A 27,868-nucleotide genomic window follows, 5' to 3' on the forward strand; every position below is an offset into this window, starting at 1 on the left:
GTCCAATCCAATTCAGAATTTAACGTTTTTGCAATTTTTTTTAAGGAATCCGCGATTGCATTTTATGTCCTAAAAACAAAAGAAAAACCCAAAAAAATTGAGCAAGATTATCTTACCACTTTATCCGCTTCCTCCAAAATATTTTTGCTGCACTAAGAGACTTCGGAGGGATCTCCACTGAGATACTTGAAAAAAACTTTCACAGTCACCCTCAACACTGAAATGGTTGATGTTCTTTTCCTTTTCCTGGTAGGTTGCTTGTAGGATACCTACATCTTCCGCTTCTTGTGGGTTTGTGTTTAATGATGGTCCTGCTCTTCCTCATTCAACTTCACCTGCATCATTCCTTGGAATCGAAACAAAGCTAGATTAAGAAAATTCAGAAATACATGTTGCATCCACAGGATTCTAGATTTCTTAATAGAGCTATTGTTGTCTTTCTTGTGTGAGTCTTTTCTAGACCAATATAGAATGTGTCTCTGAATTTATATAGACAACCGAGAAGCTATTTCTGACTTTTCTTCAAATACTCTGTTACACCTCTCTTTCCAAATGAACTACATTTTAGTAAGAAGTAACAATATTTTTTATCACCTGGTTTAAATTATGAAACCAAATTTTACATAAGTCAAGGATACTAATAGATGAGTCGAATTGAATTCTTATCGGGTTTGATTCTTGTTCCTAAAAAGTTTTAGCAAACCTGCAATAAAATAACAAAATTTAGATTGTTTCCATTTCTTCACCGTATATTGGACAAGAAGGATCAACGTCTTTAACTTTTCCGAAAAATTTAGCATTAGTCGCAAGGGCATTCTTAATGCATTTCCAAATTTTTTTTTTATTTTTTTTTTTATTCTATGTGATATGTTCAATTTCCACAGAGCTTTCCAAAAGGTTTCAGGAAGTGACAATCTTACAATATATGTTCCTACCTCATTAAGTTTATCATACATTAATTTAACAGTATATACTCATGTTCAAGGTCCATCTAAGATTATCTTGCTTTTGAGTGTTTGATTTGTCTAGGAACAAATAGGTTCTATAGATTTTTAAAGCTATATCCGCTGGAAAGGAAGCATGAATAAGGGAGAAATTCCACTTTTTATTGATAGAATCAATAAGATTCTCCATAATTTTTATAGAATTGTTACAAGGGTTGCAATAAGAACCCAGATTTCCGTTTATGCCTGGGACCCAGTTGTCTTCCCAAATATTAATGTTAAATCCATCCCCTACTTCCCAGATACTGTATTGGTTAATGAGTTCTAGACTTTTGCACAAACATATCCAAATCTAGGAACCTTTATCCAGTAGTTTTAGTCTTACAAAGCTTTTTCTTTTAAAATATTTTGGTTTCAAAGTTTTTCCCCATAGAGAGTTTGGTTACTGAATTAGTCTCCAAGCTAATTTTGCGATCATTGCTAAATTGAATTTGCGAGTATCTCTAAATCATAATCCCCCTAATTGCATTCGCTTACAAAAATTGGTCTAAACTTTGGGATAAAAACCTCTTGTGCCAGTATTTTTACCCCACCAGAAATATCTATGAACGACATCTATCTTATTTGTAATTTATTGGGTAGTATGCAATATCCCATCTGATAAGTAGGGATACTGGCTAGAACTGCTTTGTTTAGTACCATTATACTAGATTGGGGAAGTATTTTACCCTTCCATCCTTGAGATTTGGTTTCCATTATATCTAGAATCGTCTCAAAAGTTTTTATTTTTGATTTATCCATAAAGAAAGGAGCACCAATATAAGGGTCTTTCACATTCATGTGCTTTATCTTGAGAAGCTTAGACACCATTCTTTGGTGTTTTGGCCAAACCTTTTTACTAAAGAAGACTCCAGATTTCTCAAAGTTTATTAGTTGATCTGAGGCCTCGCTAAACAAATCTATTGTTGCAAAGAGATTCTTAAATTCTACTAGATCAACTTTGACAAACAATAAACAATCATCTGCAAAGAAAAGATGAGACATGGAATCGCTTTTTGGTGTAATCTTAACACCATGAAGAAGTTTATTATGTTTTTGAAATAAAAGGAGACTAGAAAAAAATTTCGTGCAGATTATAAACATATAAGGAGAGAGGGGGTCTCCCTGCCTTAATCTCTAGTAGGACAAAAAAAATACCCGGGATTCCGTTTAACAAGACAATTACAGAAGTTGTGGAAATGCATCGTTCTATAAGGACACAGACTTCTTGTGAGTAACCAAAAGAATTTAAAGATTTTAACAAAAATTTCCAACTAACCCTGTCAAAGGTTTTGGACATATCTATTTTGATTCCTAATCCTCCTCTTAGCTGTCTTTTTCTTAAAAAAGTAGATTATTTCATGAGCTACAATGGTATTGTCTGAGATTTTTCTAGAAGATAGGAAAGCTGATTGAAAGGGGGAAATAGTTTTATCTAGAAGAGGTTTTATTCAGTTAGCTATGATTTTTGCAACTATTTTATAAATGGTATTGCAAAGACCGATAAGTATGAATTGACTAGGGTCCTTCGTTTGTTTAACTTTTGGAACAGGAAAAGATGAGTTTCATTGATGTCTTGATTCATTAGTTTTGTTTCAAAGAAATTCTGAATTTTAAGTACCACTTCAGATCCTACAGTGTTCCAATTATTTTTGAAGAAACTGACTGAAAAACCATTGGGTCCTGGTGATCTATTTGGTTTAATTTTATTTATCACGGAGAAAATTTCATCTTTTGTAGGAATGACCATAATATTTAGGTTATATAAATTAGAAATAGAAGGAGAGACATTTTGAAAAATATGATCATAGAGTGATGAGTTTATAGATTCTTAAGTGAAAAGACTTTTGAGAAAGTCTGTAAGAGTAAAAATGATGTCAACTCTATTCATAGTAACTATGTTTTTGTTGTTCAAAAGACAATCCATATTATTCCATTTACGTCTTCTTGGAGTCACAGTATGAAAATATTTAGTGTTTCTTTCCCCAAATTTGATGATGTTGTCTCTATATTGTTGTTTCACTATAGCTTCCTGGGTATCATAAAGAGTCTATAATCCCATTAGTTTATCTTGAAGTTTGTTAATATTCAGTCATTCTGTTAGTTTTAGTTCTCTCTATTTCATTGGTTAGTTTTGCGATTTTCCTAGCAGGGAGACCAAAGATGTTCATTTTCCAACCTAACATGCTAACTCCTAATACTTTTTAGGTTTGTTGCTAAAGCTAGTGCCCGGTATGTAGAACTATTAGATTTCTAGGAACTCTTAAATAACTTGAACGCAGAACAATCCCTTCTGCCAAGTACCATAGAATTTGAAAAAAAAAATAAATCATACTTTGGGAGTTTATTTATCTAAAGAAAGAAAATTAGGACTATGGTCAGAGCCAATAGCCACTAAGTGAGACAAAGATGCATTAGGGAATTGGAGATTCCATTCAACATTAGTAACAACTCTATCCAATCTTTTCTGAGTACTTCTTTGGCCTTGTATATGGGTATTCCAGGTGAACTCATATCCTTTGAGACCTATATCATAATGGCCGGCTCTCTCAAGGATTCTGTAATAATATCCATTATCAGTTTTGTTGAATGGATACCTCCTTATTTTTTTTCGACTTGTCCAAAATCATATTAAAATCTTCAACTATTATCCATAGCATGTTTCTAGAATTAACCTAAATTCTTATTTCATCTAACAAATCCCAGACAATTTTCCTATTGCTAGGGTAAGGGCTACCATAGAAAAAACTCAGAACCCATTTACTGGAATCAAAGTTTGTTTTGACTATAACATTTATCATATTTATGTTCCATTATACTATGTCAATATAGAATCCGTATACCCATTCTACCACTAGAACCCATGTTCTACCTATTGGGTCAACAATGTGATAATTAAGGTAATACGATACCATATTTTTGACCAGAAGTCGTTGATATTTTGTTTTAGATAAAAACAAGTCTCTGATTTTTATTTTTGAAGTAATGTTTTTAATTGATTTTATCTGAATAATTGCCACAACCATGGAAATTTCAAGCTAAAATCTTCATTTTAGAGTAATAGTTGAGGTATGTTGAATTCTTGATCTATAGGCAAACAAAGGTTAGCTACTAAAAAGAAGGCTAAGAATCTTGGGTTTATAAGATATTTTGGAAATAACTCGTTCTAAGTGCTTCTCCAATGGAAAATGTGTGGAGAAAAAAGTCTTAATCCACATAGAATACACAACAAAATTTATAAAAGATCATCTCCAACCCATTGATTTAAGAATGATATGGCTAAAAAAAGTTAGACATACTCTTAGTAAACCTTTAGTTTTAGACATTTACTTAGAGGATGTATTCACACTTTTATTACTAAAAATCAATGAAAAATAAAAATGAAAATATTTTTAACCAATTATATACTTACAAATAAGTAAAATAAAGATACTAAACTTTATGGGTCGGAGACAAAATTTATTTTTTCCTAATATTTAAGATTTTATACCTAGAAGATGTCATAAAAATGATTCCACATATGAAACACATACATTTATCATTGGAGAATCTCTAAAAATTGGATATATAATAAAATTACTTCAAAAAGAAAGAGTTATTAGTTCTAATTCTTAGTAAAGCATGGTTATAATTAGATGTTTATCTGTTAACTTATGATTTAGGTAATAATCTAAAAAGCAAGGAGAAAGTTCAGCTAATCTAAAATGAAAAAATAACCTAGGTGATCAAGAAATTCTACTTTAAACAGAAGTGTGAGCATATAACGGACTTGAATAAATCCACAAGCTCAAGATTGAGAATAATAACCTACCTTGTTCTTGTACTGATATGGAGGATTAAGTTGCTCATGGAAGAAAAATAAGATTAGATTCTTATTTAGAAAAATAAACATCAATTTGTTGATTTGTTTCGATATTTTGTATAAGGTCTATTTGAATAAAACTATTAATATCTCTTTATGAATGAATAAAATTATTATTTTATAATCATTGTTTAACTATTTGATAGTTCTGATTGCATAACCTGTGTATGAATGCTTATATTTTATGCTATGTGCTTTCAGAGATGTTTAGTTTCGGTTTATTAACCTAAATATTCTATCTCATATGGTGATGACCCTTGTGATTTGTGTGGTTTTTTGATTTAGCGGGATTAAGTTCTAGCTCATGTTGGTAGGATTTATCCAAGGATCATAAATTGTTCCGATTGAAACTCATATGTGAAAAGTCACAATATGTTGATAATAAATTTATGCTTACATTAGTTGTGTTTAGCATAACATAGGTGTTTCGGGTTTAAACTTTTGCTATTGGCGCACATTAGTTAAAACCGATTCAACCTTTATCTGGTAAAGGTTGCTTTTGTTATTGTTCTTTTGTTCTTGCGAGAGAATGACAACACACTGGGGGAGAGTCCTTACTGAACTGGTGCTTAAATGATATATCTTTCTGGGGAGTAGTGGCTGCGGAAATTCGGGTAACGATTTTTATGGTTAGCTAATCGTTTTTCCTATTTAATAAAAGCTTGAGTTTATTGCATATATTTTGCTTTTGCTTAACAAAATTTCGGTACAATTGATATGTTCCATTATGCTGTATATATTGATTATTATGATTCAATTGTTTCTGGTTAAGAAAAACTGTGTCAATTTATTTGGCTTATGATCTAGTATCTTCTTTATTGTTTGGTATCAAGTGTTTTTGCTTAACGAAATTCGGTGCAATTGGGGTGCTTACAATGATTATATTTGTTTCAATTGCTTCCGGTTGAGAAAAACAATGACAAGTCAATTTCTTTTTGGTTTGTATCTATTGTTTTTGGCTTGACAAAAATTACGGGGTCATATATTTAGTCCATATGATTCCGGATAAGAGAAACTAAGTTAATTATGATCTTAGTTAGACTTATCAATTGGAGGATTCAATTATTCAAGTCTAATCAAATGACTTGACAAGAAAAACTAGTTAACTAACCTAGTGTTTGTCTTGTTTAAAGGGAAAGGTCTAAGTTATTTTTCGAAATAATTAGAGCCTGATAAGAGAAATAAATTTAATTTTTAATCTCTATTTGAGTCTTGTGAAAACAAGCGATTGTATATACGCAATCGGTTCAACAAAAGAATTAAGTATCTTAGTTGATTTGTCGGACTAAAGGGAAAATTGCTTCGGGCAATTGTTTCCTTGATAACATATTAAAACTAAATTACTTTTGTAGTTTCGGTTTTAGTATTGATTATATAAAATGGTATGTGAAATCTTCGTGCTTAAACTGTTATAGGTTGTACAAGTCTTATAGATTTGTAAGATCCTTTCGGTTTGTCCTTTGTTTGATCGTACCTTTGTCATTTTTGTAACAAAAAGGGGGAGAAATATGAGTAAATTAGGAAAGGACATTTGTGCTTAAACCTTATATCATTAGGAAAGGACATTTGTGCTTAAATGTTATATCTAATAAAAGAGTACAACATAGAAAAAGGGGGAGAAACATATCATAATATTGTGTAGTATTTCATACTACAAAAAGGGAATAACAAAGATGTTCGGATTGAATATTTACCTAGCTTTCCTTTAAGGGGAGTAAAAACTTTTGTTATTCAAATGTCAACAATGGTATTTATGTATTGAATATATGCAGGTTATTATGCTGTTGAAACTTGGAATCAAGCGTATGAAGAATGAGTTATTTTATAATTTTTTTTAGCTCTATATGTAATAAGTTTTGTCACTAAAATTTAAAAAGAGGGAGATTGTTAGAGCATAGGTCGGTTGAACCCACCAAGCGTTGGTATGTCAAGTTTGGTTGTCATATTTTAGTATCAAAACTCATCTAGAGTCGCTTGATTAAATACTAGAGTCAACTTCGTTTAGGTTAGACTAGAAAGTATAGGAATGTTGAGACGTACAAGTATTACTCCGAAGACCTAAAGAATGTGAAGAAGTAACGACTACAACGATGGCATCATCCTTCCTCTTTAGGTTATTAATATTGACTTGATCTTATTTCCATTCCTAACGTATCTTTCAAGTCGGATTATATTAAAACATAACATGCGAAGATGTATATAAATAATACTCTACTGGTTAGACTTGGTCATAACATTATGATCAAAGTATCAAGGAATTTATTGAATTACGAAGTATAATGCTTATCTTTTGAACTTCGTAAATACGACATCGACATAATCTATTGTATATAGTTGCTTGATTATGTGTGCATAATATATGTATGATTTCACCCTAGGAAACAACGTTTTATAACATTTTTTAAAAGGAAGTACATATATGAACTTGTTTCATAATCGAAAGGAAATCATGATTGATCAGGTCCTTTATTGAATATCTTTTGAATGACCAATATAAGATGACAAGGTAGAACCTATCTTAGCTTGTTGATATTTATGGTATAACCGGTCATAGATTATGATATATAACTAGTTGTAATCGGTCATAAATTGGAAATCAAGGTGTAACCGATCACAAGCTATATTGGAATGCAAGTTTTAACCGGTCACAAGTTACTTTGGGATCCAAGGTATAACCGGTCACAAGATGAATTGGAAGTTAGTTGTAATCGGTCACAAGCTACCTTTGGAAAGTTAGTTGTAACCGACCACAAGCTACTTCGGGAAGCAAGGTGTAACCAGTCACAAGCTACTTTGTGGATCAAGGTGTAACCGATTACAACCTATCTTGGGAATCATGTTATAACCGGTCACAACATATTTTTGAGCGATGGTATAATCGGTGCTATGAGCAAAACCAAGTTTCCATGATTCACATATTTCTTTATGATGTGTGTGAATTAAGTTTTCGGGTTTGCTAAGATGATAAGCTTACAGATGTCAATATTATTTTAACATTTACATAACTCTTATCATTAATTGTTCAAAGATATTCCTTGATACTCAAGGTGATCCCAGGTCCGAAAAAGTGAAAAGCATTTAAATATGATTTTCATCCTCTGAAAAAGTGAAAAGCCTATCCTTTGAAAAAGTGAAAAGAGTTTAATTATTATTAGTTAATGTGCTAGACTAATAATAGAAGTTTTCTATGAGAGTTTTCGGAAATATGGTTTGGCATTTTAGTGGAAATAGGAAAACCCAAATTAGGTATTTTAATGTGAATATCTTGAGAATATTTTTGGTTTTGGAACGTATAAATACTCGAGTTTGCATTTATTGCAAATTATCCTAAGAGACAGGAAAAATTCATTCTTGTTGTTTCTGTTGGATCCGTCAACCTGGAGAGGAAAGTACCCTAATTAGGCGAAATCTCTTACGACCGCTCGTTTAAATTAAGAATTCTATGGGATCAAGAAGCTCTACGAGTACCGTTGGTGGGAAACTAGATAATTTTGTTGTTATAGTAGTTTTCGATTATTGATTTGATTGACTTGCGGTTGTTGAAACTTTGATTTCACATAGTTTATTTATTCTTGAGAACCTTCTCTTCTGGTATAAGGCTCACTCAAACTAGATCAAAGTATTGACGGATCTTTAGAACTATTTTCATATCTAAAGACATCTTGTGATAATCCATTGTTAGCAGACTCCGTTCTATGCGTGATTGATCACAAGAGGTTCAAGTGGTGTTGTGCAGGTTATTAAAGATAAACAATTATTTGAAGATGACGAAGTTTTTCTTATTAGTTTTCGTATCTTGTGAATTGTATGCACAAATCTTGATCGGCTGGGATCCAACTAGAATCGTGTTTATTTTTGATAGACTTGATTGATTAGTTGCGTGAGATCGTTATCACATTATAATTTTTCTTTGAGATCTATATTGATTGATTGTGAATCTAGAGTTTGATTATTTCGGTATTCAAAAGATAGGGTAGTCTACTTGGTCTCAATTATACGAAGTTGGTAATATTTTGTATAACGGCTTAAATCTGAGAGTATTCCTCGGCTAGGTCACGGGAATTTATCTTCTTTCCTTCTTTGTTTCCACTCTATTCTATTAATTTTCAAACTCCCAAAAATAGACAAGTAAGAATCCTATGAAGATATCTTTCCTTGATGCTTGCGTATATTCCCTAAATAACCAAAAACCAAACCCGAGAAAATCTTCCTTGTTGCATCGAGAAGAATAAGGAAACTTCCCCTCTTTGGCGTAACCAAATCCATCACCACTTCTGTTGCATCCAAACAGATTAGCTCGAGTCTAATTGAGAGAAAAATCCGGTTGAATCACTCCCAAATCCGATCCACAAAATTACGAAATACCATCACCCATGTTTTGCTTCAAACTGATATCTAGCCCTGTTTAATCGTATTAGACAACAATAATCATCCTGTTTAGCCCTTATGAGTCGATCCAAACTATTTCCAGCGATTGAATCTCTTCGGAAATCCTCCAAAAATCCAACCCTAAATTCTGCCATTTAAAACACTTCTTTTCCCGCCAATCCGGAAAATTCAAAAGTAGCGGATGATCTCCCCTTATCAACTTCTGGTGTGCCAATAGTATTTGCTGGGGGTACCCCTTATCAATTGAGGTGCCCCTTATCTAACATGGGGGTTCCTTTAATAATTTCTGTGGGGTGTTTTTAACACTTTTCTTGGGTGCGATTAGCACTTCGTATGGGTACCTTTAACACGTCTCTAGGTGTATTTAGTAATTTTCTCCTGGGTGTCCAAATGCTACTTTTCGAGCTAATTTCTCCGCACAAGCGTATTTCTTCAAAAACACCTACAAAGACATAAAAACCCATAATAAATACAAAATCGAGCACTAACAATACATACAATTGAAATTATATTAGACACACAAATGCGTCTATCAGCTGGGATCCAACTAGAATCGTGTTTATCTTTGATAGACTTGATTGATTAGTTGCGTGAGATCGTTATCACATTATAGTTTTTCTTTGAGATCTATATTGATTTATTACGAATCTAGAGTTTGATTATTTTGGTAATCAAAAGATAGGGTAGTCTACTTGGTCTCAATTATACAAAGTTGGTATAGATTTTGTATAACGGCTTAAATCTGAGAGTATTCAAAACTGGACTAGGTCCCGGGGGTTTCATGCGTTTGCGGTTTCCTCGTTAACAAAATCTTGTTGTGCCATTTACTTTATTATTCTGCACTATAATTATTTTATTATAATTATAGTAAATTGCACTTGTACTTTAATCCGTAACACTTGATATTGATCTTATAGAATTTTGGTTATCACCGAACCTATTATTAAGTGATCATTTAATTATCTTATCGTCTCGATCTTGAATCCATAGTCAATCACACAAGTGATCTTGTTGTTGTATTGTCTTGATCTCATATCCATAGACGATCACACGAAGTGTGTACCGAAGTTGTTGTATTGTCTCGACTCTGTCCATAGACGATCACACTTGGTAAATGACTTATATGTTGATAAATAAAAGATTGTGGTGTATGTGGCCACATCTTGGCGGGTAGGTGGAGTTGCATTGTTCATTATTTTTGTCAAGGATATGTTACATTCACACCAAAAAGAACAATTTGTGATGAATCACTTAAGGATTGAAGAATTGTTATGATCAACATTAACAAGATACATTTTATCGATCTTAGGCTACGCGAAGATTGTTCATTACCTCCATTGTGTAGGTTTCATGATGACTCAGAGCTCACCAAGGAATGGCTAAAAGATTACGAGCCCAACATGAAAAATTGGGATGAATTGGTTGCTCTGGATCAAATCAAGAGTCACCATATGTTGAATTAAGTATTTTGATAATGAACTATCAGATATTTATTTTTTGTCGCTTTCATATATTGTTTATTACAATTTGAACCACGCTTAAATAAAGGGATTTACCTTTGTTGCATATGTTACATTGAATTAATCGGCCTATATTAATGTTACTAAAGGCATATTACATGAAAATTCTCAGTTTGCAGAATCAGCTTATACCTGTTTCCTTTAGTACCGATTCTGGAAAAAAAAAACTTTCTTGGAAAATCTTCAGAATCGGCCAATGTAAATGTCCATAAAGGCTGATTATTGTTGAAATAAATTACAAAAAATGGACATTTTTTACTAGAAGAATCGGCATATATGTCGTGTAACTTGAGCCGATTATTAACTTGCACAAACGGTTAAAACTTAAACACTTGTACCTTGAAAACGAGCAACTATGTATTATACTATTAGAATACCATGCATAAACTTGCTTACACCAGCAAATTAATTAAAAATGAGGAACAAAACATTATTTTAGAATACCATTGCATAAAATGAAATTCTCTTTATTTCGTCGTGCGAGATTCAATTATCAAGGCGGCTTCAAAATGATAAAATGGCTCTCCTCTCTATTTGGTATATGCATCATGATTCCTGCATTACAAACCTGTCCCCTATGTGCCTAGCGAGAAATTCGTTGTATTTGTAGCACAATTTCTTAACCTGAATAGTCCTTGAAGAAAGATACTATTCCTCGTCATATGGGCGTGTTTTTCTATACTTATCGTCTAACTTGGAATGAACAGAGGTGTTGCAGCTTGATTCCAAAATATAATATCATGCCAGTCTTTTCTAGGAAGATCCTTGACGACGCAAAAATTTCTCACCCATTTGGTCTCTTTGTCAATATCCTTTTGTATGTACCTAAGTTTGATTTGGTTTTGAATTTGTTTGTTTCTCTTTTATATCTTTTCTTCCATAGCAATAATTGACTCGACAGTTGATGATGATGTAGTTGCTTTTGGAGTTATTTGTTTACTTCTTTTGCATAATCCTTCTTCCACAACAGTAATATATTTGGTAGGTGATGATGATCGAGTAATTCATTTGTTTCTTCTGAGTATTTCTTCTTCCGTAGCAACAATTGACTTGGTAGTTGTTGAAGATGGATTTTACATTATAGTAGGATGCTTCTTTGAATGAAATAGTGAATGAAGGAGAAGGATTTCTTTGAATGAAGTAGTAGATGATGGAGAATGGGTTATTCTCTCTACATAAAAAACCAACTGATATATTTTCAAAAAAATTAACTAGCCATTTGAGTCAAAAATAAAAGAAAAGCATGACAGAATCGGCATAAATAGATGCACATATAATCCGATTGTAAACTTGGGATTTTAGGAAAATGGTTACTTTTCCACAATCATTACACATGGGAGTCCCATAACTGCTGATTCTAGATTAAAAAACATACACAAAAGTGGGCATTTCAGATGTAAACAATCGGTGTATAGGGTACTCCTATAACCAACGATTCTTCCTTTGTGCAAAATTTCAAAATAAAGTTTCAGAATCGGCAAATTAGGCACACCCATAACTACCGACTATGTGTCCGTGTGAAAATTCAAACAATGTTATATAGTCAGTTATGATATGCTTATACGTATACCGATTCTAGTCAAACATGAGCAACATCAAACCCAGAATTTGTTAATGTGTATCTACTTTATCGTCGATTATGGGCGATGTTCTCCATGTTTGATGAACATGCATCAACTAGAATCAGTAGATATTGTAGATCAACTTAGACCGATTTTGGATGATTTTCAGAAGTTATTGATCAATAAAATTCATCGTTAATAGTTAAATCATTAATAAACATTACTAAAAGAACAAATTAAAGGGATTTTACTCGATTACTTGAATTCTTTGTCCGAGGGAATAATGTTAAAGTAAAAAAATAAGTAAAATTGAGTTGTTTTTTTGATTAGGTTTTAGTTTTTCATTGTCATGGAAATTGAAAATATAATAGGTTTTATATTATTATTTCAAGGTCTATTAATAGAAATAATTTAGGTTTTCCGTTTTGTTTTAGATTAAGTGGATTAGTAAGTTTGGTGTAAAGGACAATCCGGTATTTTCATATATTTTAGATACCCGTTATCCCGTTGTCTAAGTGGAAGCTAATTTTGATATTCAGATAATTGAGTAGGCATCACACTAGCTGGGTTATATGAAACAAAAAAAATGCAAAATAATAAAAAGAGTACAAATAATATAGCAAGCATAAAAAAGAATAGTACGAATAATATAGCAAGCATAAGAGTGGAGCAAAAGGGAGAATACTTAAAAGAGAGCCAGAAATGTAGTTTTTGTTTGTGGTCGGTAGTGGTAGTGGGATTATCCGGAAGGTTAACTCCAGTTGCATGCCTTTTTTTTCCTAGCATTTTTAGGGGCGATCCCAAAAGAATTAGGGACGACACATAAGACAAAAAAATGTCATCCAAATGTAAAATATAGTCATTCTTTATCTCCCGTTTTTTTAATGGCCAAACTTCCTTTCACAATCTGTAGATAACTTTACAATCGGGAAGCTAATCCACAATCGGGAGTCAGTTTAGTTTATATAACTTCCGAATATAAAGTATCCCCAAAATAAAATCTTCTATCTTTTGAATTTTGATTATCCTATAATTGGTAGTAAATAAAGTTATCTTGACCACCGATTAAAATAGACCTTTGGCAAAAATACTACCATAATCGGTAGTGAATTTAGGTTCTTTAACTCCCGAGTATAGAATAGCCCCAAAATTCGGGTTTCTCTTTAGTTATTAAAAACAAAAGAAGAGTTCTTACATTGCAGGCAAGCGAGAAACAAGCTGCCACAAGCCCTTTTTGAATTGCAAAGCCTATCCTTTTAAAAATAAACTCTCCCAAATATAGAATGACCCCAAAATGAGATATTGCAAAAATTCTCTATCTTTTGAATTTTGGTTGAGCCAATAATCGGTAGTAAATAAAGTTATCTTGACCCCCGATTAAAGTAGACCTTTTGGAAAAAATGCTATCGGTAGTGAATTTAAGTTATTCAACTCCCGAATATAGAGTAGCCCCAAAATGAGATTTTGGGAAAATTCTCTATCTTTTGAATTTTGGTTGAGCCTATAATCGGTAATAAATGAAGTTATTCTGACTTCCGATTATACAGTGTACCTCTTTGCCAAAATCCTAGCATAATCAGTAGTCAAGATAGTTCATATAACTACCGAATATAGAGCGTATTAGAAAAAGTAATAATGATTTAACTTTCAAAAGACCTGAGATTCAAGAAACTTTCTTAGAATATTACTCTAAGCTTTTCACTGATCCTGCTCTTCCCTCTTTGCGTAGTTCTAACTTATTTTCCAACATCTCGCCATCCATTTTTTGGAAGATAGCTCTCTCCTAAATGATGTTCCGTCTAGTGAGGAAAGTTGGTCTGTTGTCAAAAAGCTTAAACCAAATAAATCACCTGGCCCTGATGGGTTTCCAGTTAGCTTTTTCAAACTAAATTGGGGTACTGTTGGAGAACAGGTAACTTCCTCCATACAACATTTTTTTTGTACTGGTTATATGCACCCTGATTTCAATAAAACCTATCTTTTCCTTATACCTAAGAGTAGAAATACAAAAGACCCAAGTGGGTTTCGACCCATAGGTTTATGCAATACTGTTTATAAAATAATAACTAAAATTCTAGCCAATTGGATAAAACCATTCCTCAATAGCTTCATTTCTCCATTTCAAGCTGCTTTCCTCTCTAAGAGACAAATATCTAATAATATAATCATAGCTCAAGAAATCATTCATTCTTTTAAGAAAAAGAAAGTGAAGCATGCTGGAATGGGTATTAAGATAGATATGTCCAAGGCATTCGATAGAGTAAATTGGAATTTTCTGATTAATGCTATGAAAGCCTTCGGCTTTGATGATAGTTTCCGCAACTTAATTTTTCAATGAATTTCTACTTCCTCTATTGATGTCTTGTTAAATGGCAGCCCTGGAAGTTTTTTTAAACCTGCTAGAGGGATTAGACAAGGAGACCCACTATCTCCTTATTTCTTTATCATTTGTATGGAAATCTTCTCAAGGATTCTGATTTCTGGAGAAGAGGAGAAACTCATTCATGGAGTACAAATCACTCCAAAGAATAGTCCTATCTCTCATCCGTTTTTTGCAGATTATTGCCTGCTCTTTGTGAGAGCAGATCTTAAGGAAAGTCATAACATTCTTGCTCTTATTGAGTCTTTTAGTACAGCTTCAGGACAAATGATAAATTTTGAAAAATATGGCATCTTCTTTAGTAAAAAGGTTCAACCCAAACATCATAGAATGATTAGTAAGCTCCTTAAGATAAAGAAAATAGACCCAAAATATACCTAATTAGGCACACCTCTTTTCATTAGCAGAGCCAAGATAAAACTATTCGACTCTATAGTAGAAAAAATGGAACAAAAGATCCAAGAATGGATGGGGAAAACTCTATCCCAGGCTAGTAAGATGGTTCTTAATAAAGCTTCCTTAGCTAATATAGCTAGTTTCCATATGAGTTGCTTTATTTTACCTAAGAAAATTACCAATAAAATAGACGACATACAAAGGGATTTCTGGTGGGGAAAAGAAACTAACTGCAAAGGGTACTACCCTACATCTTATTCTTGTTTATGTAAACCCTTGAAATAGGGAGGATTAGGAATTTAGAAATGCAAGCAAATTTAATCTAGCTATGATTACTAAGTTAGCTTGGAGACTTCTCACTGAACCAAAAGCTTTGTGGGGTTCACATCTAAAACCTAGGTACTTTAGGCATACCTCTGTCTTTAAAGCTAAAATTCCCTCTAACAGTTCTTGGATATGAAAATGCATAAATAAAGGAATTGAATTAGTGAAACAAAATAGTATCTGGGAAATAGGAGATGGGCTCAGTGTAAACATTTGAGAGGATAATTGGATACCAAACATAGCTCATAATCTTGAGAGATTTAAGTCCAATGCAACTTTTGAGCTATCCTTATTTAAAGATCTTATGCTACCTGAATCTTTAGATTGGAATGTTAGGATCATTTCTCAACTCTTCCCTGATGAAGTAGTTAGGAAAATATGTAACATTAGAATTGCCAAGGGTAAATCTGATACCCCCAGATGGTTACTAACAAAATCTAGTTCTTTTACAGTGAAGTCCATGTACAATAAGCTTACAGAAAGAAATGCTGACCACTATGACTTGGGTCAAACATAAAATTTTTGGTCTCATATTTGGAAACTTGATGTTTCCCAAAGAATTAAAAAAAATTCTTGGAAATATCTTCATAATGCATTATCAACAAACTTAAAACTCTCCAAATTTATGCATGATGTTAACCCTAATTTCCCTCTAGGATGTAATGTTCATGAATCTTTCGAACACATTCTTTTTCTCTGTCCTTATGCTAAGGATGTTTGGGATTCGGCACCTTATCTTGTAACTCTGCATACTAATTATAACACTATTTTTATGGATATATGTAAGATTTGGATTAGTAAAGGAAACCAGCCAATTCACCTAGAAACTCTCTTAACTAAGGCATGGTTCATATGGAAAGAGAGATGCAACATGGTCTTTGAGAATAAAGAGCAATCAAGTACTCAATTAGGTTTAGAAATAGGAAGATATCTAAAATTATGGAATAAAGATACCTCTCTAACTAGGCAGATGACAATCAACCCAGCTGAGCTACCAAAATGGAAACCACCTAGGAAGTCTAATCTGAAGCTTAATATAGATGCAGCTTGGATTTCACACATATTGCCTGCAGGTTTTTCTTTAATTTTAAGAAATGATGCAGGAGGATGGGAAGATGGAAGAGCATGCCCTATCACAACAGCTACCCCTGAAGAAGCGGAAGCCTTAGGATTTTGCCAAGGAGCTAAATGGGCTCTGTAGAAGGGATGGTCCAATTTCAGTGTGGAAGGCGACTGCAAAAATCTCATTGACTACGTGAATGGGATCCCCTCCCAACTTGAATGGCAGAACCAGTCTCTGATGAATGAAGCACTTTGTAACTTCAACAAATGTGACAACTTTTTGGGTTTTTTCTATGTTCCTAGAATAGCAAACCATGTGGCTGATACTTTAGCCAAAGAGGATTTTTTTTTTGTTAAACTTACTAATTGGGATAAGAGTCCCCCTGCCTGTATTTTATCTAGCTTGGAAGTAGATAAATCTAATGTAAGAGAACAACACCTTAACTCTACATTAGAAAACTCTACTATACAAGATGTAAGGGTTGCTAATCCCCTAAATTAGATGTTTGATTGAATCTTTAACTTACAAAAGAAAAAACTACCGAATATAGAGTAGCCCCAAAATGAGATTTTGCCAAAATCCTCTATTTTTTGAATTTTGATTGAGCCTATAATCGGTAGTAAATGAAATTATCCTGACTTTCGATTGTACAGTGGCTCTCTTTGCCAATATCCAACCATATTTGATAGTCAAAGTTCATATAATTGCCGAGTATAGAGTTGCCCCAAAATGAGATTTTGCAAAAATCCATTTTTTTTGAATTTTGGAGTATCCTATAATCGATAGTAAATGAATTTATCATTAACTTCCGATTAATAGTAGCCCCATATACGCATTTAGCACAAATTCATATTAATCGGTAGTCTTCGTGTGTTTCTTAATTATGATTTTTTAACTACGGTAGTTAAAAAACACACAAAGACTACCGATTGATATGAATTTGTGCTAAATGCGTATTTGGGGCTACTATTAATCAGAAGTTAATGATAAATTATATTACCAACGATCGGATTCTAAAAACAATTATTTTACTTCCGATTATTAAAGGGCATTAAGGTGTTCTATTAACATTTAGGACATCCCATAACCCTGTTTATGGGTTGGAAATAAAAAAATCACACCTAATTTTTTCGAAATCGCCCCTAGAAATGCCAGGGTTTTTTCTAGGAGAAAGAAAGAATGTGCCCAAGATGATCTTAAAAAAGAAACTGATACTCACTTGTTCGCAGTAGGTTTTAAACTTTAAACCGAGTGTCGGCATGGCATAACAAATTTAGTTTGAGCATATGCATCTTAAGTCGTGATGAGGCGGTCGGATGAGCATCACTCCAAAATTGCCAAGGCCAAAATAACAATCTTAGACGTTATTCAGATGAGCAAATGCCACCAAAACCAGTCTAAGATGTTATCCAAATGAGTCAACGTCACCATCATACCGACATTTGAATTTTGTGCACATGTAAGAACAAAATTCATCTTTGATAGGGTTATAAAAATGCCTTTGCATCTTCTTTAATCCGGAAAATCTAAAGACGTGAGCATATATTCATGGAATGGTTTTTCTAATCGAAAAAGTTGAAAAATTCTAGTTGTTCTCTAATTGTCATTGAGAATTTTGATAGAAGTAGTATCAAATCGCTGACATTTAATATTTCCAGGTTCATTATTGGCTTTACTTTGGAAACTACTGCATGTAGTATATCAATCGTGTTGAGAAGGCAAAGAAAAGATTACCACAAGATTTACAGTCATCAACCCTGTACTGTAAACAAAGGAGTTCACTCGTAGCAATATACACATACAACCTTGGATCATCTCCATGCACGCAACAAATACAACCCTTTGATAAAGCAATCCCAGCGTAAAGAAGCAAAACAAAACATAATGACAACCATGGCCGGAGCCTCATGACAGCTAAAAGACACCAACACCCTTCACTTGACGGCCTTTTGCACGGATCCTTGCTTATGGCTGTCAATTTGTAACAATTCATTAACAATATCGCTTAGACTATTGAAAGAGGAGCCACCCAGTGAAATGGCATCTTCAGCTTTCTTCTTCCACTCCACGGCTCTATTCTTCATTTCCTTACCCTTTTCTCCTCTCATCATTTCTCTCACTAACTTCTCAACCTCGTCTCTTTTCACGTTATTATCAATCTCCATTCCTATTCCCCAGTGAACACAGGAATACCTACAGTTTGTCTGTTGTTCAGCGAAAAAGGGCCAGCAAATAACAGGAACTCCACCGGTTATACTCTCTATTGTTGAGTTCCAACCACTATGTGTTAAAAATACACCTATAGATGGATGTTTTAGCACATCTTCTTGTGGACACCAACTAGCTAGTAAACCTCTATCTTTGGTTTCTTCTACAAACTCCACCGGCAGAGTTGCAGTGTCGCCCTTTACAATATCGGCCCGAACTACCCACAGGAAATCGTGTTTGCTATTAGCTAATCCCCAAGCAAACTCAATAAGCTGTTGAGTTGTCATTACAGTGATGCTTCCGAAATTTACATAGACCACTGAGTTGGGTTTTTTAGAATCAAGCCATTTCAGACATTCTGTTTCTTCTTTCCATAGACTGCTCCCTATAGACATCATTGTTGTCTTCAAGCCTGGGTTGTTTTTCATAGTCTCTGCAATGATCTTATCATTATGGTGAAGTAATTGGTGGATAGGACCAACTGAAAATAACGGAAGTAGTGATAACTGATCTGATTTGAGCCCATCCAAGACGTCCATTTCTAGTGTATCAAACGTATTCAGAATCAAAGCTGTGGCTTCTTTAATTCCTGCAAGTTCTCCTACAAAGAAGTCGAACATGATGTTGCTTTGATCCATGGTTCGAACAAAACTCGGAAGATCTCTAAAACGGATATCTTTCATTCCTGGTAGCCAGTCGACTTTGGTGTCTAGATATCCATTTGTTAGATAACTCTCATCTGCAACAAATACAATTACATGCACATACTGTTATTTGATAATTAGCATACTTCAGAGTTCAGTCTGCCACAAATTAGACTATCTGAGACACTACTAAGGGCTTATGTTAAACGGGATGATTTTTATACAACACTTGTAAATATCTAACACTCATGTAGCTCCTAGTTTGATAGCTGAAATTTTTGTAAAATAATATGAACTATTACCTTTCAGTGGAACAAGACCTCTCTGTACGAGTTGAGGGAAACTCAAATAACCCATGAGTCCACATGCACTAGCAGTCCAGAACAGAACTACCGGTATTCCAAGTTCTTTACCAACTTTGAGAGGAAAACTAATGACCCCATCCGAAACTATGCATGTAACAGGAGGTATTTTGTCATCGGAAGAAAAGGATGACAGATTGCTCTTGTTGTTGAGTTTCTTGATAAGGTTAAGAAATGGTAACATCATATAGTTCCTAATAGAGTGGAAGAGAGATGGAATGTCTTGGGTTGCATTCAAATCGGCCGGTAATGGAAGACCATCAGGAATTGTTTCGAAACGAAAATCTGGTAAACCTTTAACAGAATCAGGTCCTCTAGAGTTTATTAAACGTTGATGATTGAATTCTGTATTCACAAAGGTTATATGAAAGCCTCTACGATGAAGAAGTTTGGCTAATATCATCATAGGACCTACATGGCCTTGTGCTGGAAATGATATGAAAACAGCATGAGGTTTCCTCTCCTGTGTAATCTGATCATTCATATCTCTCTGATCTTTAGAAAGTGGGATGACAATGGAGGAGAAAGGACAAGGCCACACCCCTAGTTTCACAGCTTTTATAGAAGAAATGTCTGGTGCTTTTCACTTTCTTTACTAGTTCAAAACCAGTTTCTTCTTTTCTCACGCACCCTTGCTTACACCTTTTCTGCTTGAACATATTTGGATTTCTTAGACCATCTTCTTATCCTGCATATCAGTATCATTAGGTAGTCAGGACACTCATTAATCATTGGGAATCTACCGACTATTTTTGGTAAAGTTTCATGTAGCTGCTTGGTCTCCCTTATTCAGACTATCCAGCATATTGGCCCTTGTGTCATAAAACAGGTGCATCCAAGGAAAAATATATTTCACTCAGCCAGTTAAAAATATTGCCATACATGGATAAATAATTTGAACCAATAGGTACACGTAACATAAGTGGATTTTTTTTTTATTTTCTTAAATAATTTAGATGCTAATTCCATCCAACCAGCTATTTACAGAAAAAAAATTCTCAACTGAAAATGGGAAAGCATGTCAACTGGTGTCACTTGTAAAGAAGAAACTAACCAATTATTACCAGAATATTATCTAGTATAGTGGTGGGAATAGAATATTAATCTGGCCTCTGTTTCTTTTTTATGATTTTGAAGAAAAGTAAATTCCAGTCTTAAGATGTCTTCTTTTGCAAGCCACCAATCAATCAAAATCCCACCGTAGACCAAAACTGAAAGTGCTCTCGATCTACACCAGAGTGACCAGACATCTACCACATTTTACTTCGAGCAGCTTGTTCCTAATCCGTTTATGCTTCCAAATTATTAGAAATTAAAGTAGTGATCAAGATAAGGCCGTCTGAGTTATTGCCACGAAAACTGGCCTAGTCAAAATAGCAGCTAAGCAATCTTAAACTCTCTTAGATAGATAATTAAAGATTAATCTTATCTTATCTAAAAAAAAAGAGGAAGAAGAAAGTATCAACTGTGCAAAGATAGTAATCTTCCACTTAAACAAAAGTATACCAATTCAGGAAAGAGTCTTTCAAACTTGCTACATTTAGGTTTCCAAAAGGCAAGTATGTTGAGTTTTTTTTTTTCCAGTCGGGATCGGAAACACTTGGTGACTCACATGCAGCACGCATTTCCGACATGGCAGCTGGAACCACACCTTATTGACTGGTAGATGCTCCCTTAAATTTAGGGCTTCCTGGGTTCTTGACACGAATCATCTAGCAATTAGGATATGACTTTAGGTTTATAAAATTTCAGAATTAGGACAATGCCACATCTTTTGCCCCCTCCTATCTTTGATCCTCGATTGTGTATGGAGCAATTACTGAAAATTATTTCATACTATAATGCTTGATCTAAGCTGGTTCTCTCTTAGGTCCTCTTGAATGTTTTTGTTGCATTAAATGATCGAAACTAATCTTAATCATTTAATATTTTAAATGTGATTTCCCTCAAGGACACTACATTGATCGCTAAGTCTGCTATTTTTGAGACACACTGCAGTTCATCAAATCTATGTAGACATCTACTTAGCGTAAACAATTAAAATGACCATTTAGGTTATTTTTTTCCGTTTCTTTTGTTTTAAAAAAAAAATGAGATCATTCAGGTTCATCCATTGAGGTGGACAACACATATGTTTCACTCTAAACAACGATGTCCGAGAGGAGATTTCAAGAATAAGAAAAGCCACTATCATTTCTGAACAAAAAAATAGAGATAATGAAAATTCAGGCTTACCGCCTTACTGTAACAGAACAGAGATAATGAAAATTCTTCATTTCACCAGCTCACTGCATCGCTGGTGTTGATTTTGCTCAGATTGACCTTTGACTTCATTTGCTGAAAATAAATTACATATTAGTGATTATTAGGCAATGAACACAAACTGGAATAGTGACAAGGCTCAAGACCAAGTACATTGGTGATGGTGACGCATCCATGGTATCTTCAAGAGCATTGGATTTCTGCGATGGGGGAATAAACATATCTGACTTGTTTTGCTGTATGACAGTGCCGAATTTCTCATCAGTCTCATACTTCATAAGCAGGAACATACAAAATAAGATTGTACAGACTTACAAAACAAAACAAACAAAAAGCTAAAGTCTGGATAATAGTGTAAAAGGTACCTTTTGAGTGACTATTCATTGTCAAAGAAGAACCTGTGTTGTTGACTTCAAAATGGTAGCAGATGAGATGATTCTCTTATAAGCAATACATGCAAATGCTTCATCTCCCTTGAAACCTTAGGAAATTGTACTGATAACACAAGTTTTAGACTGGTGTCAGTTAAAGCATGCTAGGAACAAATGCTTAGTATCAAAAGCCTAAGATTGAAGATTCTTTTATCTTTCTCATCATGGTCTCAATCTCGTTTTTACCATTTTGGACCAAATCTTTATAAATTTCTTGAGTTATTATCCAGGGTCATTTCAATGGTTAAGTATCCTCCCAGTAGTCGAGAAATTCTTTCTTCTGTGGTTGCACATTTGATATGCTTCCTTGGCCCCAACCTTTTTGTACCCGCTTAAGAACTCTCACTGCGAGTCGACTCCCATCATCTCTGCAAAAGAGAATAAGAAACACTTAAAAGGAAATACAAAGACAATATTAACAGGGGGCTGAGGTAGCTTCCATACGGTTAAAGCATGAGGCAGAACCTATTTATTCTCCAACCCAGTTTCCCTGAGTTGTGAATAACTAATGTCGTTGTTACTCGAACAGTTTAAAAGGGTGAATCATCCAATGTTAACTAAACAAAAACAGATAACAAAGAGGGCCTCGAGATGCTGATGCAAGGAAGAGTTACTAAACCACTATACCTGTGCAATAGTGTGTGCCATTGATTCCCACCGTAACCATCTTTCCTGAGCTTCCTAATGTTCAATTTCTTCTCATTAAATCCTTTCTGATATAATTTCCTATCCTTCCTTCCTTCTGAATCCATCCCCATCATAGTCTTTGCAAGTTCATCAGCCTCGCGTTTGTTTCCTTCCTTACCCAATCCATCAATTACTGGGATAAATGATGCAGGGTCAAAGTCATAACCTTTCTCAATCAGCTTATCAAGTATCTTACGGGCCTCCCTGAATTGGCCTTCCTTGCAGAGCTCCTTAATCAGATCTCTGTATGAGAAGACCTCAACATCAAAGCCTCTATCTATTGCAGACTCGAGTATCCCCTTGGCTTCTGAAAGTTCTTTACCAGCAAGTAACTCGTTAACTATTAATCCATAAAGAGCTTCCTTATGACCACAAATACTCAAACCAACATCAAATACTTCCTGAGCTTCTCTATAATAGCGAGTCTTACAAAGAGCACTGATCAATAACTTAAAAGAAGACACATTAGGAAAGATACGATTCTTCAACATTTTGTCCAGGACTGAAGTAGCATCAGTTGCTCTTCCTCCTTTGCACAGAGAGCTAATCAAGTTATTATAAGTGAAGACATCAGGAGAAATTCCTTTCATTTCCATTTCCTTCATGAGATCATAGATTGCATCTGTCTTTTGTTCGCTACTAAAGCCTGAGATCAAAGAATTGTAGGTCTGAATACTAGGTTTGCATCCCTTCTTCTCCATGTCCCTTAGAACCCTAACTGCAGATGAGATCTTTCCCTGATTGCAGAAGCCGTGTATAAAAGTCTCGTAGATAACTGAATCAGGACTCACATTCTTAGCCTTCATCTCAACAAACTTCTTTTTAGCTTCATCTAACCTCCCAACCTTGCACAACCCATTAATTAAGGTGGAATATGTGATCAAGTCAGGAACACATTTCTTCCCATTATTAGTATTATCTACTAACCCAAAAATTGAGTTTCCAAGATCACCAAGGGCAGCACTTCCACGGGTCCACATTCCATCTGCAATCATAATTGCCTCATCTAACTTCTCATTTTTGCATAGACCATCGACCACGATATTGCAAGTCACTGTATCTAAACAGTGTCCTCTTTCGTACATCCTCTGCAGCAATGTCTCTGCTTCTGAGATCCTACCTTCTCTCCACAGACTCTGTAACAAGATATTGCAAGTGAAGGAGTTAGGAAAACACCCATACTGCACCATCTCGTTTAATACACTATTAGCTCCTAATATTTTCCCTTTAGTGCAATGACCATGTAGTAAAGCACTATAAGTAACCGTGTCTGGTGAAATCTCATTGTTTCTCATCAAATCCATAACCGATCTTGCATCAGAGACAAGACCCTCTTTGCATAATCCGTCAATCAGGATGTTATAGGAGTATATATTTGGTGTGATGCCTGTCTCAAACATATCTTTCAGCACCAGCCTTGCTTCTAATAACTTTCCATTCCTCACCAAACCTGACAACCAGATGTTGTAACTTTCCAATTTTGTGAAAATACCATCTCTTTTCATAGTCTCAACTAAGTCCTCGGCTTCCAGCAACATCCTTACCTTATAAAACCCTTCGAGCATAATATTAAACGTGATGATATTAGGTTCAGGCAACCCCAACTCATCCTTCTTTTGCATATCTAGAAATAATCTAGAAGCTTCAATAACCTTTGCCATACTACAAAGAGCAGAAATCTTTGAATTGTAAGTAACAACATCAGGTAATATACCATCCTTTATCATACTCTCTTCCAATCTATTCGCTTCCTCGATATTACCCTCCCTACAAAAGCAAGAAACTAAAGTGTTATATATTACCCTATTCGGCGAACACCCAGAATTCCTCATGTCATTGAAAAGCTGCATTGCTTTAATACCAAGACCCTCTTTACAATAGCCACCAATCAAAATCCCAAAACTATACTCATTTGGCTTACAATACTTTAGAGACATTTTATCAAACAAGTTATGGGCATCTTCCATACGACCCAAATCACAGAATAAGGAAATCAAAAGATTAAAAGTATAAGTTTCCGGAGGAACCCCAGCAACAAGCATATCTTTATAGAAGTCAGAAACATTTCCTGATTGATTTAACTTAACCGAAGATTCAATAAGTACATTGTACAAACGTATTGAAGGTGGTTCAGTTGGAAAATTCCTTCTAAGAGATTGAAATTGAGATAAAGCTTTATTTAACAGACCAGATTTAGCTGTTGTTTGGGTAAGAGAAATAAGAGATAGCCGGCATATATCGGGAGGTAGATGGAGAAGGAGTTTATGTAATTGATCCATTTCTTGAAACATTTCGGCACGAATAAGGATTTGGGTGATGGTTGGTACTACAAAATGAAATGAAGATTTGATGGAAGAAGGAGATGAGATTAGGTATTTGAAGAGTTTCCATGAGAGTGATGGATTTGTTGGGTTGTTTTTCAGAGCTTTAATGATTTTGGCAGTTTGGTCCATATAATGCCAATGATGGTTGATTTATTTTCTCAGATATGAACTTCTAGTTGGTCTCTTCTTTCAGGTGTTTTATTTGGCGGGAGAAGGAAAATAGAATAACCCGAGATGGTCTTCGGCTGCTGCTATCATGCGCGCCAATTGTAGTGTTGTAAGCTCAAACTAATATATGGGGTGGGTGGGTCTAGCCTACCTCTTTAGAGTTGTTCTTCCACCGAGCTGCTCAAAAACTTTAGGGACTGCATGAGTTATTTATGGAGCGTTTGGATACTAGCAGGAGTCTTTCACAAGAATTTGACTTTCTTATTTCTAGAAGTCACTACGAAATTTTACACCAAAATTAATTTTTTGTTTTTTGTTTTCTAAAAGTCGAAAAGTTACTTCTGGATATGCATACAAACAAGCTTTTATAACCTGTTTGGGTGTCACTCCAGAAATAGAAAAGGAAGTAGAACAGTTGGAAATTAGTTTGAGCACGCAATTGCAGAATGATTTTTAAAAGCAGAAAAAATATTTTTTTGTGAATAAACCATAAAACCTTGAGTTTTATTTTCAAATTTTGCTCCCTACGTTCAATGAATCATAAGTTATTTCATAATTACCCCAAATGGGGAAACTATATATTTTTAAGGACGTCATTGGATGAACTTCAGGTACATAAGAAGAAACTAAAATCTACAATATCGATAATTAAGCTCAAACTGAGTGAAAATTACACCTTATATGCAGTGTTTGCTACCTTAATTTTGACATCAATTATGGACACTTTAAAAAATGACTTTTAGGTAGTTTGGATTCTCTTTTGAATTATAGTTCATCCAGTGACATTTCTAGTTGGTTATAATTTTTTCATTCTTGATCATTATTCAATGAGGTATGATTGACGAAACATAAAGTGCAGAATTTGACGATGAAATTGAAGGTCATAAGGTTTACTTAACTAAAAACTCTTATAGTAATTCAAGTTACACCTTATTTTTTAAGTTTGATGCCTTTCATTTTGAGCTCAATTACGCACATCTTAGACTTTAGTTTCTTCTTGTGAATTATCACTCATCCAATGAAGTTTTCGTAGAGCTGCAATATGTCCATGCTGAATCATTGTTGTTGAATGAGTTATGACCGATTAAATGTGGAATGTCATATCAGGAAATACAAGTGAAGGCTATGATGATTTCTAAACAAATAGGTATGCACTTAGTTTTGAGAAGTTTTATAGTTATGTTAGGAGTATTTCCTACTACGACTCTATTTTTGTTCGAAAATTTGTTAGAAAAAATGTTTAAACCAAGAATAGTGTAGGTACACATTCCATCTTCCGCCACGTGTCCACAAAGACACACGTGGAGGATATGCGGCTGAGAACATCAAGATATGATATCACACGTGCACAGCCAAGAGACGCGCCTCGTCAAGATAGCGTCGCCACCGACCAGATCCAACGGTAGAGGATCGAGGAAGACGGAAACACTAGAACACTGCGAAGCACTGAAGGATAACCCAAAAGTCACTTTATCCTATCCCCATAAAGATCTAAGATCTACGTCTGGGGATAGTCAAACTGACGCAGACAAAGCAGGGGCAGAGGACAGCTGTCTACCGCGGACAGACATCTCAACTACCCGCATTAAATACCCTCAAACAACATACGTGTCAGTCAGCCTGTGGAGGAAGCGCGGATAGCACTGAATATTCAAACGGAACACGCAGAGAGAACCGAGAACACGAAGACCTCTGCGTAAGCGGCACAAGACACAAGAGGATAAGGTTATAACGGGCTTCAGAAGTGGACCCCACGTAACCACCCTATAAATACCCCTCTCCCAAATGAAGAGAGGGGGGGAGAAAAAGATTGAGAAGAGAATAGGAGAGAGATAGAGAAAGTGTAAGTGAGGTTCCTCCTGCTACGCAGGTTTATATTGGTTTGAAAGTCATTCGACTATTTCTGTAACCCTCACACATATAATGAAAAAACCAATCCCGGAAACAGAGATCTGAGTGATAATCATATAAGTTAATCGTTTCGTCTATGTTCATACATCTATACTTTATATGTGCAATTCGTTACTTATGACATATCATGTTCGTACATTTTATACCTCGTCCACTATTTATCTTATTGTATGAGTTAAGGACAGTGATTTTAGTTGATGAGACGAGGAAGAGTATTAGAACTCTGAGTCAAGGATTCAACATAACCAATCCATTCCCTTCAGGTGCAGCCTATTTACTGTATTGTCATGAGTCTGCGCGCATTGTTTGAGAATAACCAGATGACATTGATCTGCGTGTTCACAATCTGGCGCTAGAAACAGGGACTTTCATCCCGGTAATATATTTATCTT

General features: G+C 34.6%; 1 protein-coding gene across 2 annotated transcripts; it reads right to left on the reverse strand.

Moving 5' to 3' along the window:
* Nucleotides 1-18,142: 18,142 nt before the first annotated feature.
* On the reverse strand, nucleotides 18,143-25,488 carry LOC113289595 (7-deoxyloganetin glucosyltransferase-like). 2 transcript variants are annotated; one of them, XM_026538899.1, is made up of 5 exons: nucleotides 22,321-22,611; nucleotides 22,109-22,191; nucleotides 21,929-22,030; nucleotides 19,634-20,381; nucleotides 18,143-19,426 (listed from the first exon to the last, which is right to left on the reverse strand). In XM_026538899.1, exons 4-5 carry the CDS (start codon nucleotides 20,175-20,177, stop codon nucleotides 18,414-18,416), a joined length of 1,557 nt encoding a protein of 518 aa, XP_026394684.1. In that variant the 5' UTR covers nucleotides 20,178-20,381; nucleotides 21,929-22,030; nucleotides 22,109-22,191; nucleotides 22,321-22,611; the 3' UTR covers nucleotides 18,143-18,413. The 2 variants fall into 2 exon arrangements, with proteins under 2 accessions (XP_026394684.1, XP_026394683.1); XM_026538898.1 differs by lacking the exons at nucleotides 18,143-19,426; nucleotides 19,634-20,381; nucleotides 21,929-22,030 and adding an exon at nucleotides 23,014-25,488 and having other exon boundaries at nucleotides 22,085-22,191; nucleotides 22,321-22,754.
* Between the last annotated feature and the right edge of the window lie 2,380 nt (nucleotides 25,489-27,868).

This window comes from Papaver somniferum, chromosome 6 (genome assembly GCF_003573695.1).
Source record: "Papaver somniferum cultivar HN1 chromosome 6, ASM357369v1, whole genome shotgun sequence".
Lineage (NCBI taxonomy): Eukaryota > Viridiplantae > Streptophyta > Magnoliopsida > Ranunculales > Papaveraceae > Papaver > Papaver somniferum.

Coding starts and splice junctions, on each gene's coding strand:
- LOC113289595 (XM_026538898.1), bottom strand. CDS start 25,364: ATGTTTCAAGAAATGGATCAATTACATAAACTCCTTCTCCATCTACCT. Junction 22,755..23,013: donor TGGCACACACTATTGCACAG/GTATAGTGGTTT, acceptor TCTCTTTTGCAG/AGATGATGGGAGTCGACTCG.